Source organism: Musca vetustissima, unplaced genomic scaffold (assembly GCF_032173495.1).
Source record: "Musca vetustissima isolate MV318-11 ecotype Yass unplaced genomic scaffold, APGP_CSIRO_Mvet_v1 utg75198, whole genome shotgun sequence".
Taxonomy (NCBI): Eukaryota; Metazoa; Arthropoda; class Insecta; order Diptera; family Muscidae; genus Musca; species Musca vetustissima.
In genome coordinates, this window is record NW_026877125.1 from 76,193 (window position 1) to 91,526 (window position 15,334).

The 15,334-nt window shown below is 36.6% G+C and overlaps 1 protein-coding gene across 1 annotated transcript; it reads left to right on the forward strand.

The window, feature by feature from the left end:
* The first annotated feature begins 4,362 nt into the window (after positions 1 to 4,362).
* On the forward strand, positions 4,363 to 11,259 carry LOC133321701 (fat-body protein 1-like). The gene is made up of 3 exons (XM_061530786.1): positions 4,363 to 4,494; positions 6,027 to 6,977; positions 8,470 to 11,259. The coding sequence occupies exons 1-3, from the start codon at positions 4,363 to 4,365 to the stop codon at positions 11,257 to 11,259; spliced, it is 3,873 nt and encodes a 1,290-aa protein (XP_061386770.1).
* Positions 11,260 to 15,334: the final 4,075 nt, after the last annotated feature.

Genomic DNA, 15,334 nt, shown 5'->3' on the forward strand with positions numbered 1-15,334 from the left:
TTTCCTTCTCGGCACATTCGATAGCTTCCATTGGGATGATTAAGCTGGGATTTCCTATCATCAATGGGATTTCCTCACGTCATCAATTCTGCCTTCTATATCTGATATAGGTCAACTTAGACAATGTTCAATATCAACAGATAACACGAAACAATTTTTAAAATTGGTATCAAAATCAAAAATATTTTTAGTGCGTCCACGAATGACTACTATCAAAAAAATTTAAAATTAGCAGTATATCTGAATTTGAAAAAGTTTTAAATACACAAAAGGCAACGAAACAAAATTTTTGTAGATCAGTGTCATTGAAATTGGCATTGACGTAAAATGCATTTATTAAAAAAAAATATATGTGTATATATTTTTCACAATCTTTTGAAATAACTGTAATTGTTGCATAAGCAATAGCACATCTATAAACCCATTTTGCCGCATTATTAACAATTCGTCGTGATAAGCTGATTTATTTAAATATTATATTTTTATAGCCAATTTTGTTGGTATATTAACAATTTTGAGACAAGATGGAATTCTGTGGAAAATTCGGAGGAAATTATGATAGGAAATATTAATTAACCATGATAGTAAATATTAATTTATAGTGTGGCGTTATAAATAAAATACATTTACATATCTTTAATTAAATTTGAAATTTGAATCTGCAACTAAATTTGGAAAAATTCATATTCGATCTACTTACCCAAGTGTACATAATTTTCCTCCATAAACTGGTGGGCATCATTTTTTCTCGATATTTGACATACCACGCCAATTCGACATCAATTTTTTATTTAATTGCGTACAATCACTTAAAAATCACAGTTAAAAATAAAGATTTTGTATTTCACATTTGACTCACTTATTTTTCAGAAACACTTTCACTGACACCGTCACATTTTCACTTAATTTTTTGCACACTTCAAGGATAATTGGCTATCCAATTGGGGGCATATAGATTTTTTTATTCGCTGAATGATTTCATTTTGGCTTTGGTGCAGGCACATCCTCCTGTAGAGATGAAGAAGGAAACCTGGTGACAGATACATACAGCGTGTTGAGGATCTGGAAGGAGCACTTTGAAAAGCTTCTAGTATCAAATAGTGGCGTTGAAAATGACACCCCAGAACCAATAAGTATAGAGTTTATACCACCTAGCCAAGATGAGGTCATAAAAGCGATTAATCGGCTCAAGAACAACAAAGCAGCAGGAGCCGATGGGTAACCAGCAGATGCTGGTCAGGAGCATACACCAGCTGATTAGTACAATTTGGGTAGATGAATGCACAAAAAAGGAGACAAGACGATATGTGCTATAGAGGAATAAGTCTCCATCCCATCGCATATAAAGTGCTATCCAGTGTGCTGTGTGAACGATTGAAGCCAATGGTCAATGACATCATCGGTATCAACGCGCAAGACGTCCAGTAGACTCGGACCAACTATGGAACTTGAACTGGCTATCCATGAGGCTGATGGGCGCGAGTACGTTTACCTAAGTGAGGAGACTAGGAACCCATATATTTGCTTAATTATAGGGGCGCCAAAACACTTCTCTTAGAAGATCATTTTCACTCGGCCATTTCCTCAAAAACTCTATAGATCTAGATATGCTCCCAGCCTTTGTGGCAAATGATGCAGCCTCCTCATGAGGCGAGGTCAGTTTGATTTTTTGTTGTAGTAAATGTGACGATCATATAATCCAATATCCAATATGGCGCACAAACTGATTATGCTGATAATTTTAGGAGAAACTATTTTTGAAATGAGCGACTACAGATAAATGAGTGCGCTGATTTCAGGACAAGTATGCCGTGATTTGTAAGGAAATTATGCTTGATCGGAGTGAAGTGTGAAGAGACGCCATGCGGGTCGATAGGAGATTGGAGATTAGTTCCTAGTATGGCTGGAATTCTATCCTTCAATTGAAGTAGTTCATTCGTGAATTAACCAGCTTCACTTGCTGGAACTTAGCCTCTTGTAAGTTCTGGAGCGGCGTTCTATTGTCTTTTCTTTTTTCGTGTAATACATATCAATGGTTTATTCACTCTTTTTACTGAATTGTTCAATTGCACTAGTTCCATCGTGAGCTATTCAAGCACTGTTTTCACAGTAAATCGTTGAACTAAACTTGGAAGGGAGTAGATTATCGTAGGTACACATACGACGATTTTATTTTTCATGTTATTTGGACTTTTCTTTGGTTATTACAATTACAAGAAACTCTCAATGTCCATGGCAAGAACCATATCGACGCAACTACTTCATACACTCTCTTTAGTGAATCGTTCAATGAACTTGTTTGTTATTAAACTAAACAACTCCACTTGAAATGGGTAGTTCGTTATAGGTTTTGGGACTCTGCATTTTAATGTCTAATTTGTAATTCTCTTCTAAATCGTAGGAAATATTCCTCGTTTGTAATAAATCATAACCGCAGGACCAACTAGTTCATACACTCTCTTTAGTGAATCGTTCAATTGAACCAGTTTGTTATTGAATTAAACAACTTTATATGCAACGCAGTAGCTTTGTGTAGGTTCTGAAATGAAGAGTTTTTCCAACACATTCCCTTTTTTCAACACATTTTTTCATTTTTTCAACACATTCCCTTCGACTGCCCATTTTCATGCACTCTATCTTTCTTCTAAATCGCATGATAAACTATTAATATTTAAACATTGTTTTACAATAAATCATATTGGTCAACAAAACATGGTATAATATTGATGGAATGGTAACAGGTTCAATGTTTTTTGTAGTTGTTTTTATTTTATTGAAGTAAAAAAAACCAACTGGAAATTTGTTGTTGTAAGCCCTTCTAGGTTCTTCTGTCAACTCATTTGACAGAAAAAATGTAAATAAACAAACAAATTATCATCAAATTATTTTTATTTTGAAAATGAAATATTTTCGAGGGTCTTTAAAATAAAAATTGAAAAACATGAATGAAAATCTATCAAATTTATATTTCTATCTATTCCACATGTTTTCACTAAATAGTTCAATTGCCATATATATGTGTAACACATATGAAAATGATGGGAATCCGAGATATTCCTTGAAGAAAGATTTGCTTAATGTCAAACTTTCCCATTTCAGGCAGGTTGAGTAAATTGAATACAGGAGCACATTTAATAGAACAATTTTCCTTGTTCGGAATAAATCCTATATACAAGTCCAGTTCATACATTCTTTTCAGTTAATAGTTCAAGTGAACTAGTTCCTTCGTGAACTAAATAACTTCACTTGGAATGATTTCTATTAGCATGACATCTTTGTAGCGTATCAAATTCTGCTATTTTCTTGAGCTTTAACCGATTTATTGCTATGCGATAAGGATTCCGCGGCCTCTTATCGGACTCAAGATTCATCATGGTTCAAAATCAATTGAACTTCGTGCCAGTTATTACCGTCGTTTTCCAATTTATTTATGAGATATGAGAGGTAAACTCTATAACCTCGATTATGTATTCCAATTTATGTTTTTCCGATAGAAACAATACAGCTTCGATGGAGGAGGATTACAAAAATATGTTTTCCTAAAATTCAGATCGGAAATATTATTTTCAGTTCGTAGTAAATTAAATCAATTTTCAGCCAGCCAGAATTTAATGGGGGAAGGAAGATAGGAATAAAATTTATCCGCAAAAATCTGAAACAGAGCCATTAAAAGAAAAAATCCATCTCTAGAGGTATTCTTGATCCCGCATTTATTGCCAATAAAAAATTTTCCATGCACACGCTGACGATGTTTTCATTCTCAGTTCAATCTGCATGGAAATCCATCCAACAACTGGCAAAGTCGAATGGCATTTTGCGATCATTTAAGCTATTCTGTGTGTGCGGGATCAAGCTTATCGCTAATTTGTTTTTGTTTTGTCTCCGATGGCTATAAACCAAAATCAATCATGCAGGAAATCTATAAAAAATACGAATATAAAAATCTTCCAAAATAACAACTGCCGAAAAAAAACAAAAACATCGCATGTTAATAACCTGAGGTGATGATAAGAAGAATTTTTGTTTCAAGATGTAAAGTAAAGCCATGCAAAGGGTATATAAATCGAATTCCCGTGTGGGCCCAAACTATAGTCACTTCAAGTGTTCCTGCGACGTTTGAGTGGTGGATTCCCTCCGAAGTATTTTTTGTTTTCCAAGATGAGGTTAATTTTTCCCTTATTGTGTCTAGTCGGTTTGGCGACATGTGGCCTTATTGTCGATCGTCCAAGTGTAAATTTAAATGTACCGCAGGGCAATCAAAATGGTAAGGAGAATTTTTTGAAGATGACAAAGTGTCCTGCTTTTCGAAATCCTTCTTTAAAATATATTTTTTTTTTCATAGGAGTTGGCCGTTTGTACACCATGTCAAGAGATGAATTGTTACGCCAAAAATTCTTATTAGATATTCTACGCCAAGTTGAATTGCCTTTGCAGAATCCTTCCCTCTTGCAGGTTAATGTTGAGGGTGTTGCGGATGCAAATATGTATAGAGGGGTAAGTTTTTCGTCGAAAGAAGAGCCTAACAGATTTTCAATAAAAAAATATAAACAAATAAAAAAGAAAACCCTAGAGGTTCGCAGGAAGAACGGCTTGACAGCAAACCTCCTCGAAGAGGAATACTTCGAAGACCTTATAGGCCCACATAATGCCATAATTTATTGACAAAAGATCTTTTTTAGATTCTTCTTTCGATAGAAGACCTCTACTATTGTTAGAAGGTTTCCGTAAGGTCTTGACGGACCTTAAGGAGATCACATCTGCTGATATGAAAGAAACCTTCTTGGAATGTTCTCAATTGACAAAATGCATCCTTCGAAGGATCTCTATTATTAAAAGTCATCCTACGAGTGCCTTCCCTTGAGAGAAAAAATACTTCCTTCTATTGACAGTAGACCTCCTCCGAAGTGCTTCAAGTATCTGCTATTAATATAATCCCTACTTCGAAGGGCTTCTATTAATAAAAGTCCTTCTTCGATTCCTTCATCGAAGTTCTTCTATCTATAGAAGTCCTCCTTTGAGGGTCTTCTATTAATATATATAATAGAAGTCCTGCTTTGAGGGTCTTCGATTAATAGAAGCTCTTCTTCGAGGTTCTTCTTTTGATATAAGTCCTCCTTTGAGGCTCGTCTATTAATACAAGTCCTCCTTCGAGGGTCGTCTATTAATAGAAGCCCTTCTTCAAGGTTCTCCTATCAATAAAAGTCCTCCTTCGAGGGTCTTCGATTAGTAGAAAACCTCCTTTGAGGTTCTTTGATTAGTAGAAGTCCTCCTTCGAGGTTCTTCTTTCAATAGAAATCCTCCTGTCAGGGTCTTTGATTAATAGAAGTCCTACTTTGAGGGTCTTCATAATAATAGAAGCTCTTCTTCAAGGTTCTTCTATCAATAGAAGTTCTCCTTCGAGGTTCTTCTATTAATAGAAGTCCCCCTTCGAGGTTATTCTATCATTAGAAGTCCTCCTTCGAGGTCTTCGATTAGTAGAAGTCCTCCTTTGAGGTTCTTCTTTCAATAGAAGTCCCCCTTCGAGGTTCTTCTGTCGATAGTAGTCCTCCATCGAGGCCCTTTTATAAAAAATAGCTCTCATTCGAAGTTCTTCTATCAATCGAAGTTCTCCTTCGAGGTTCTTCAATTAATAGAAGCCCTGTTTCGAAGGACTTCTATTGATAAAAGACCTCCCTTGAAGAATTTGTATTAATATCATACCTTTTTCGAAAGTTTCGCTCCTGGAGGTTCTTTTTGGAGTTTATCCACACCCGAAGTCATCCTTCGTGTGAGTATTCTACAAATATAAGACTTACTTCGAGGCCTTCTATTAAGAGAATCTCACCTTCAAAGGGTGTCTATCATTAGAAGTGATCTTTCGAGGGTCTTAAAAGCCTCCTTCGAAGAGTTTCGATTTATTTATTGACCAAGCACATTTTATAATTAAAAGGTATATTCTAGAGCCTTCTATAGAGTAAATAATCACTCGATCTATTGACAGAATTTTTTTTTAAATAACCTCCTTGTCGTATTCCCCCAACCTCTAGCCCATCGACGATGATATGCAAATGGTATTAGATCTGGTGCGCAACAATCGCCTATTAGGACGCAACGTCATGTGTTCGATGACAAATGAAATCCATCTGCGGCAATTATTGGGTCTCTATCGTCTATTTGTTCGTGCTCGAGATTTTCAAGCTTTGCAGAACTTAGCTATTTATGCCAGACGCTACGTTAATCCAGTGCTCTTTGTAAATGCCCTAACATTGGCACTGCAGGATCGCACCGATACCGAAATGTTAATAGTTCCAGCCATTTATGAAATTTTACCACGAAACTATCTTGGTGATGAAGTGGTACGCGCTGTGGAAGAGATCGGACGGGAAACACCTCGTGTGACAGAGAATACAAATAGTGTCTCTCAAAGACCTAGTCTTTTGGATCTAATTAAAATGCAACGTAATGCTAAGCTGAATTTTAATCCCTTCTTCATGGGTCTTGGTGTGGGTGTGGGTGTGGGCGATGGTACTGGTGTTGTCTTTGATAAATCCCAGCTATGGATGCCATGGCGTGATATGCATCAACAATTGGCCATGCAAAGGACAATGGGTATTGGTGGTCGTCTGATGATGCCGCCTGATCAGAATAAGGATAGTGTGCGTATTATACCCATGGGTAATAGTCAGGGTTTATTATCGGATGATTTGGGTTTGCGTGCATTCCTAAATATTCTACTGGATCAATTAGTTGTGGAGCAGTCGAACGCTGTGAGGGTGGTAGATAGTGAGATGGATGTTCAGACGAGTAACCGGAATAATGCAGATGATGTCCGCTCAATGTTTATGGGTCGCGAACGAAATGTTATAGGTGGCATGGGATCTGGAAAGCAGAACTATGAGGATGATGATGACGACATGTTGAGGAGGAACCGTGTGCGATATAATTTAGATGAAATTGAAATGAGAAGAGGTGGAGGATATGATGTAGAGCGGAATGTGGTAAGATTATTTTTTTACATTTTATCTATTCAAAAACGCAGATAATGTAGATACATTATAACAAATAGAATGGATAATGTATCTACAATTTCCAAATGGTGTAGATAATGTATCTATACTGCGAATAATGTATCTACATCATCCGAATATATTGCATAATTTATCTAAATTATCCGAATAGTTTGTAAAATGTATCTATAATGCATTTACATTAGTCAAATAGTACGGATAATATATCTACATTAGCCAAAAAGTTTAGATAATATATCTACACTGGTATAGATAATGTATCTCTACTGCGAACAATGTATCTACATCATCCAAATATATTGTATCTATAGCACGGATTATGTATCTACATTATCCAAATAGTGCAGATAATGTATCTATATCATCCAAATATCTCGGATAATGAATCTACATTATCCAAATGGTTTAGATAATTTAACTATAGTTCAGATAATGTATCTACATTGTCCAAATAGTTTAGATAATATATCTACATTATTCAAATTGTTTAGATAATGTGTGTATATATATATATATATCTTGGATAATGTATCTATAGCTCGGATAATGTATCTAAATTATCCAAATATCTTAGATAATGTATCTATATCATTCAAATATCTTAGATATTGTATCTTCATTATCCAAATAGTTTAGATAATGTATCTATAGCTCAGATAATGTATCCAAATATCTTGGATAATCTATCTGTACCATCCAAATATCTTGGATAATGTATCTATATCATCCAAACATCTTGGATAATGTATCTACATTACAAACATAGTTTAGATAATGTATCTATAGCTCGGATAATGTTTCTATATCATTCAAATATCTTAGATAATGTATCTACATTATTCAAAAAGTTTAGATAGTTTATCTATAGGTCAGATAATGTATCTACATTATCCAAATAGTGTAGATAATGTATCTATGTATCTATCTATATCATCCAAATCTCTTGGATAATGTATCTACTTTACCTACATAGTTTGGATAATTTATCTGTAGCTCAGATAATTTATCTACATGTAGCTTTAGCTCGAATAATGTATCTACATTTTTAAATTGTATGGATAATGTATCTATAGCACGGATAATGTAACTACACTATCAAAATAGTATGGATTATGTATCTACATAGCTCGGATAATTTATCTATATCATCTAATTTTAATAGATAATGTATGTGAATTATCCAAGCTGTATAGATAATGTATCTACATTATCCAAATAGGTTAGATAATGTATCTGCACAGATAATTTATCTACATTATCCAATTAGTACGGATAATTTATCTACATTATCCAATTAGCACGGATAATTTATCTACATCATCTTAAAAGTACGAATAATGTATCTACGTTATCCAAGTATATTATCTACGTTATTCCTATATCATATATTATTTACCTAGATTATCCAAACGTCACATATTATATATCTAATACTCTTTTTGAAATATTTCCTTTCGATTAGAATCGACCCCTCAATCGTATTGATTTGGATGCTAGAGAATCACTTCGTGAAAACTATCCGCGTATGGATCAAAATATACCAACTAGACGGCAATATTTTGACAAAGATGAGACTATTTTGCGGAATGATCGGGAACGTGTGAATCAAAATCAATATTATGACAACGATGACAGTATTTTGCAGAACGATCGGGAACGTGTGAATCAAAATCTACCAAATCGACGCCTAGATGATGAAGATCGCAACGTGATGAATCAGGAACGACCTCAATATTTCGGCGGTAGCCCAAAATTAAGTTTACTTAATGGAAAAATTGGTCTTAAAGGTCTATTAAATCGTAATGTGGATAGAAGTTCCGATCTTAATCGTATGACGGGAAATTCACCTGGAATGCAACGGAATTTTGTGATGGAGAGGAATGTGAATATGGAAAGAGGTCAGGGAACGAATGCTATGAATAGAAATCTGGGAGGAGTGGATAGGGACCAGGGAATAAACCGAAATTATGCCATGAATGAGGATCAGGAAAGGAATGAGAGGAGAAATTATGACTTGGAGAGAGATCAGGATGTGAATAGGAATTATGGAATCAGAAGAAACATGGAAGGGGAGAGAAATATTGGTATCGACAGAGATCAGGGAATAAGAAGAAATTTTGGAATTAACGAAGATCTGCAAAATAATAAGAAGGGAAATTATGGCATGGGAAGAGATCAGGTAGTGAATAGAAATTATGGAATGGATGAGGATCTGCAGCGAAATAGAAATATGGGAATGAATAGACAAGATGATCTGGTCCGAGTACCACTTCGCAGTGATGTGAATCGAAGAAATCTCGGCTATGATCTGGAAATGGATAGGAAAGTTAACGCGAGAACTAATGTACAGGGATCACTGAACCGTAAAAACTTTGGCTATGATATGGACATAGATAGAGATCTTGAGATGGGTGGAACAAATAATTTGTTGTTTATGGTTATGCCTGATAATGTGGACCGACGCAACGTAGGCCGTGATGTGGATAAGAGGGGATCTTTTGGAAATCTTGTAAATAATAGAAATGAGGATGATAATAGGCAAACAAATAGAAATTTGGGAATGAGTAAAGAAGTTCGAGGATCTACGGAAAATATTATGAATCGTCGGAACAGCGGTGACAATTTTAAATCAATGGAGGATGATGGTTCTGTACGTGTTAGTTCCGGAAGATTAGGTTTACTCAATGGTAAAATTCGCAATACTAACCAGGATGATATCCCACAAAGAAATGTTGAAGATGATATGCGCCGGGTACCCCGCAGCTTAAACCGCATTACACCCCGCAATGAAAGAACTCAACGTTTGGGTGAATTGATTTTCTATAACCTGCAACAATTGGTGGCACGTCTGAATATTGAACAGATTGCATTACAAAATAGCGGAACGAATGCAAATTCTATGAATCGATTAAATCGTGTGGCCCTAACGCGTAATACCATGGGAAATTTGGATTCAAGTAACTCCCAAGAAATGATAAATACTATCAAAGAGAAAATGCTCCAGATTAAAGGTGCGGCAATGAATGCCAACACCATTGTGGATGTTATGAAGGGTATCGGACGTCTGAATCAAATCGATACTTCGGATATGCAATCAGTTCAAGGTCAAATGGGTAGCTTTGATAATCGGGAAAATATGGATCTCACAATGCTGCAAAATATGGGTTTAGATGACAGCACCTTTCAAGTTGTCGTCGAAAAAATGCAAGAAATTACCGAACGCCTTGAAAATACCCTGGAGCAGAACATCGAGCATCTTGGCCAAAGGCAACAACATTACAACAACTATGGTCTCGATGATCAACCGATTAACCAAAAAATTAATCGCCTCGTGTTAAATGAAATCCTACAGGAAGTTGTTTATCTCTCCGAATATGTAGAGGGTGGTCAAATCTCGAATATTCTTGAGACCCCTATAACCCAATTACTACTCCGTCACATAGTCAATACCATTGAACGTCAAATACAGGCACTGAGACCAACACGTAATTTAAATGACATTGCCTTTGGTGATGTCACCATTAATAACCTAAAAGTCGATGAATTACGAACCTATACGGAAGAGGTTGATGTGGATCTAACAAATATCCTAAATCCCATCGAAGTGGATTCTCAGAAAATCATAATCGGTCGCATGCCTCGCCTAAATCACAAATCATTTACCATAAATTTGGACCTAAGCTCAAATCGTAATCAACGTGTTGTTCTACGCACCCTCCTAATACCCAAAGTGGATAGCCAAGGTCGCCGAATATCTGCGGAGGAACAACGTCAAAATGTCGTACTACTTGATATCTTCGATGTCAATTTGACGCCTGGTCGCAATGTCATCAAACGTAAATCCCGTGACATAACCTGGACCGGACGAGATGTTACCACCTACCAGGAATTATATAAACGGGTTATGACTGCCCTACAGGGTAACATCGATTTGACTTTGAATCCTTTAATGGGACAAACTACCCTATTGCCACATCGTCTACTATTGCCACGTGGTCGTGTTGAGGGTCTGCCAATGCAGTTGCTGGTTGTCATTACACCTGCCGATGATGACACCCCGACATCTATGATGTCAGGTCAAATTGTAAATACCCGTTTGGGTCTTGATTCTCTATTATTAGATAATCTTCCCCTGACTTATCCCCTGGATCGTAATGCCGGTGATGTTCAGAAGCTCTTAACCCTACCCAATGTTATGATGCGGGATATTTTGATTTATCATGAGGATAAAGTAAATCGGCTACCACAATAAGAAGCAACACTCGCTGTCTATCTGGCTACCCCCACTCCCCGAGCTAATACCACGAATGTATGACAATCCAATATTGCTGACAATAATCGGATCGGATATTGCAACGAACTATCTGATTAATTGATTCCATATTTATATAATATTATGTTAGTCAATATGTATATTTGTTTTTGTAATTATATATATATATACGAATAAAAGTAGAAAGCATTTATTTAAAAGCAACAGAAAAAAGTCGCACTAATACCATTTTTATTATCCTCAAAGACCTCCATCTCTTCTATAAAGAAGGCCAGCAGCTATTCTATGGAGAACCATAGAATAGCTGAAGGCCTTCGTTATAGAAGAGATGGAGGTCTTTGAAGAAAAAACTGAAGGTCTCACTATTAAAAAGGTGAAGATATTCTTCATAGAAGTGCTGAAGATATTTCGTCATAGAAGCTCCAACTCTTCTAAAACTAAAGGTCTTTTTTATTTATCTGCAAATCTTCTGAAGGTCTTCTTTATAGAAACCCAGAAACTTTTCTTTAGGGAAAAGTTAAAGGTCTTTGTCACTGAAGTCAGAAAAGAAGTGCTGAAGGCCTTTGTCAGAGAAGAGCTGAAGGCATTCGTCAACTGAAAGTCGATATAACAGCTGAAGGTCTTCTTCATAGATGAGCTGAAGGTCTTCTTCATAGAAAAGTAGAAAGTTTTCTTTATGGAAAAGTTGAAGATCTTCGCCATAGATGAGTCCTCTCCATAGAAGAGCCGAAGGTCTTCTTCATAGAAGAGCTAAATGTCTTAAGGTAGAAAAAACTGAAGGTATTTGTCGTAGAAGGACATGAAGTCCTCGTCATAGATGCGAAGGAGATCTTGCTCATCAAAGAGCTGAAGACCTTGCTCATTGAAGAGCTGAAGGTCTTCAATATAAAATAGCTGAAGGTCTTCTTCATAGAAGAACTAAATGTCTTACTTACTTAGCTGGCTTGTGAAAAAAAGTAGCATCTGTTGGGACAACAATATTCTTCTCCGGATTTCAAAGCTGATGTTATTGATTTTGTTTATGGCGGTACCGAGGTATATAAAATCGTTCATTGCCTCGAAGCTGTAGTTTTCAAGTTCCACAGTTAGTCCGATTGGTCCTTCTAAATTCGTTCAAGGATGGCTGTTGCCGCTCGCAATGTTCGACCTATTATGTCGATGTCATTTCTGTTCACTTTTAGGGCTGCCGAATGCGGCTTTATAGTCGACGAACAGGTGGAATATATCGATGTGTTTTTCGTGGGTCTTTTCCACGATTTGGGGCATAGTGAAAATCTGGTCAATGGCGGAGTTGCCAGGCCTGAACCCGCATTGGTATGGTCCAATAATTTCATTGACCATTGGCTTCAGTCGTTCACACAGCACGCTGGATAGGACTTCATATGCGATGGGAAGGAGACTTATTCCTCTATAGTTGACACATATCGTCTTGTCTCCTTTTTTGTGTACGGAACGCAGGATGCTGAGGTTCCAATCAATGGGCATGCATTCCTCTAGCAAATTGTACAAATGAGCTGGTGCATGCTCCTGACCAGCATCTGACCACCGGTCTTCAATAATTCATCGGCAACTGCTGCTTTATTATTCTTCAGCCGATTAATTGCTACTCTGACCTCATCTTGGCTAGGTGGTATACATTTTATACCGTCATCTCTTATTGGTTGTAGGGTATCGACTTCACCGCCACTATTTCATACAAGAAGTTTTTCAAAATGCTCGATCCACGCTGTCCGGACTTCATTCTGACTCCTGTACATCTCGATTTCCCCACGGTCACATTTTTCTTGTTCTTTCTTCTTTTTCCTGAAAATACGTTTCTCGTCTCTTCTTTTCTCCCGATAATTCTCCATCACATTACGTGTTGCTACTGTCTGCAGAGTTGCTCTATACTCTGCGTTTTTCGAATCAATTGCATGTTTTTTGTCCTTCGCTTCTCGAAACGATTGAATGTTTTTTTCAGTCCTTCATGACGTTGTCGGATGTTTCTTCATGCAGGCTGAATTTTCCGACAGTGGGACCAAAAATATTTTCCCTTCCGATTTTTGCATTAAAATCTCCCAGCAGAATTTTAATGTCATGGCCAGGGCAGCGGTCAAAAGATGTTTCTAGGTGCTCGTAAAATATGTCTTTGGTCTGCTCATCTTTGTCTTCCGTCGGAGCATGGGCGCAAATAAGACTTATGTAGATGAACTTCGCTTTTATTCGGATTGTAGCAATTCGTTCATCTACTGGAATGAATCTGTAGACGACGTCTTTTACTCTCCTGTTAACCATAAATCCGCAGCCAAATTCTCGTCGTAATCATCTGGTTTACTTACAGCAGTCCCTTTCCATTGCATTTCCTGTAAAGCAATAATATCGGCTTTGCACTTCTTGAGTACATTCGCCAAGGCGAAAACGACAACGGATTTTCGTTGCTTCGAAGTTTTCACATGCATCTTCGCCGTCTATCATCTATTATCTGAAAAAGCCAATTACTCTTATACTTTGTTCCGTTTCCACGACAGAGGGGTCTTCGATCCAAAACGACCAGAGTATCGGCTAACGTCTGTCACTTTAGTCTATGGGAAAAAGTAATGGAGCTGCTACAACAAGAAGCTAATGGAGTATTTAATTGTATGCAATCCTATCACTTCGAAATAATAGTGGAACCTACCGTTCCACTCCTTCTGATAACTTTCCCCCAAAATTATCAAAATGTCATATGAAGTGAATGGAATATTAACCTACAATAATACTGAAGATATCGTTTATTGGACCACTTCTTCTGGTACCTCTCAGTTCAATCGACCAGATAGCGGATTTGTGGATGTTTTAATAAATATAACAACTGGTCGATTTTTGTTTTACTTTTTATTCATGGCATACTTTTTGGCATATAGAAAAAAATATGCAGAACAAACACCCAATTTTCTTATCAATCCGTACATTTGCAATGTAAACGATCTACATGTAACGGGGTGACTGCCTTCCTTAACCCGTTAATCACTGTTTAATACTACCCTATTAGCACTTCGTCAATTTTTTATAACAATCAAAGCAAATTAGACTCAATTCAGTGTGCTTATCCAAATTTCCTGAAAATCGAAAGATATAAAGGGGCTTTGATACACCGTTAACATAAAATCGGACGAAAATATATATGGGAGCTATATCTAAATCTGAACAGATTTTCACGAAACTTAACACACATCATTCTAGGCTTAATTCAGTACGCTATGCCAAATTTCGTGCCAACCGAGTGATATAAATGTCCTTTGATGCACCATTACCATAAAATCGGACGAAATATAAATGGGAGCTATATCTAAATCAGAATCGATTTTCCCGAAACTTGACACATTTTCACAAAACTTTGCACACATCATTCTGAGCTTAATTCAGTACGCTGTGCCAAATTTCGTGCAAATCGAAGGATATAAATGGGCTTTGATACTCCATTAACACAATATCAGACGAAAATATATTCTAAATCTGAACCGATTTTCACGAAACCTAAAACACATCATTCTAGGCTTTATTTAGTACGCTCAGTCAAATTTCGTGCAAATCGAAGGTTATGAAGGGGCTTTGATGCTCCATTAACATAAAATCGGATGAAAATATGTATGGGAACTATATCTAAATCTGAACCGATTTTCACGAAACTTAAAAGACATAATTCTAGGCTTAATTCAGTATGATATGCCAAATTTCGTGCAAATCGAGTGATATAAAGAGGCTTTGATGCACCATTAACATAAAATCGGACGAAAATATACATGGCAGCTATATCTAAATCTGAACCGATTTTCCAAATTTTATTATGGTTCGTCCTTGGACTAAATAAGTTGGATGTGCCCAATTTAGTTCGGCCGGGCCAAACTTTAGATACCCCCCACCATAGATATACTGACAGGTACTAGAAATGAAAATGTAGTGAACATACCGAAAAGTGGACCTATTCCGACATCTCTACAAACCGATTATGTAAACCATAATAAAAAATTTGAGAAATGTTTAATGGATAATAACACCCTCAGCCTTATGGCTAATAAGGGTGTATACACTTTGA

Bases quoted from the DNA above. Each gene is read 5' to 3' on its own strand.
- LOC133321701 (XM_061530786.1), top strand. From the start codon at position 4,363: ATGTCAAGAGATGAATTGTTACGCCAAAAATTCTTATTAGATATTCTA. The intron at 4,495-6,026 runs GTAAGTTTTTCG...CCCAACCTCTAG, and splicing joins ATGCAAATATGTATAGAGGG to CCCATCGACGATGATATGCA. The intron at 6,978-8,469 runs GTAAGATTATTT...CCTTTCGATTAG, and splicing joins ATGATGTAGAGCGGAATGTG to AATCGACCCCTCAATCGTAT.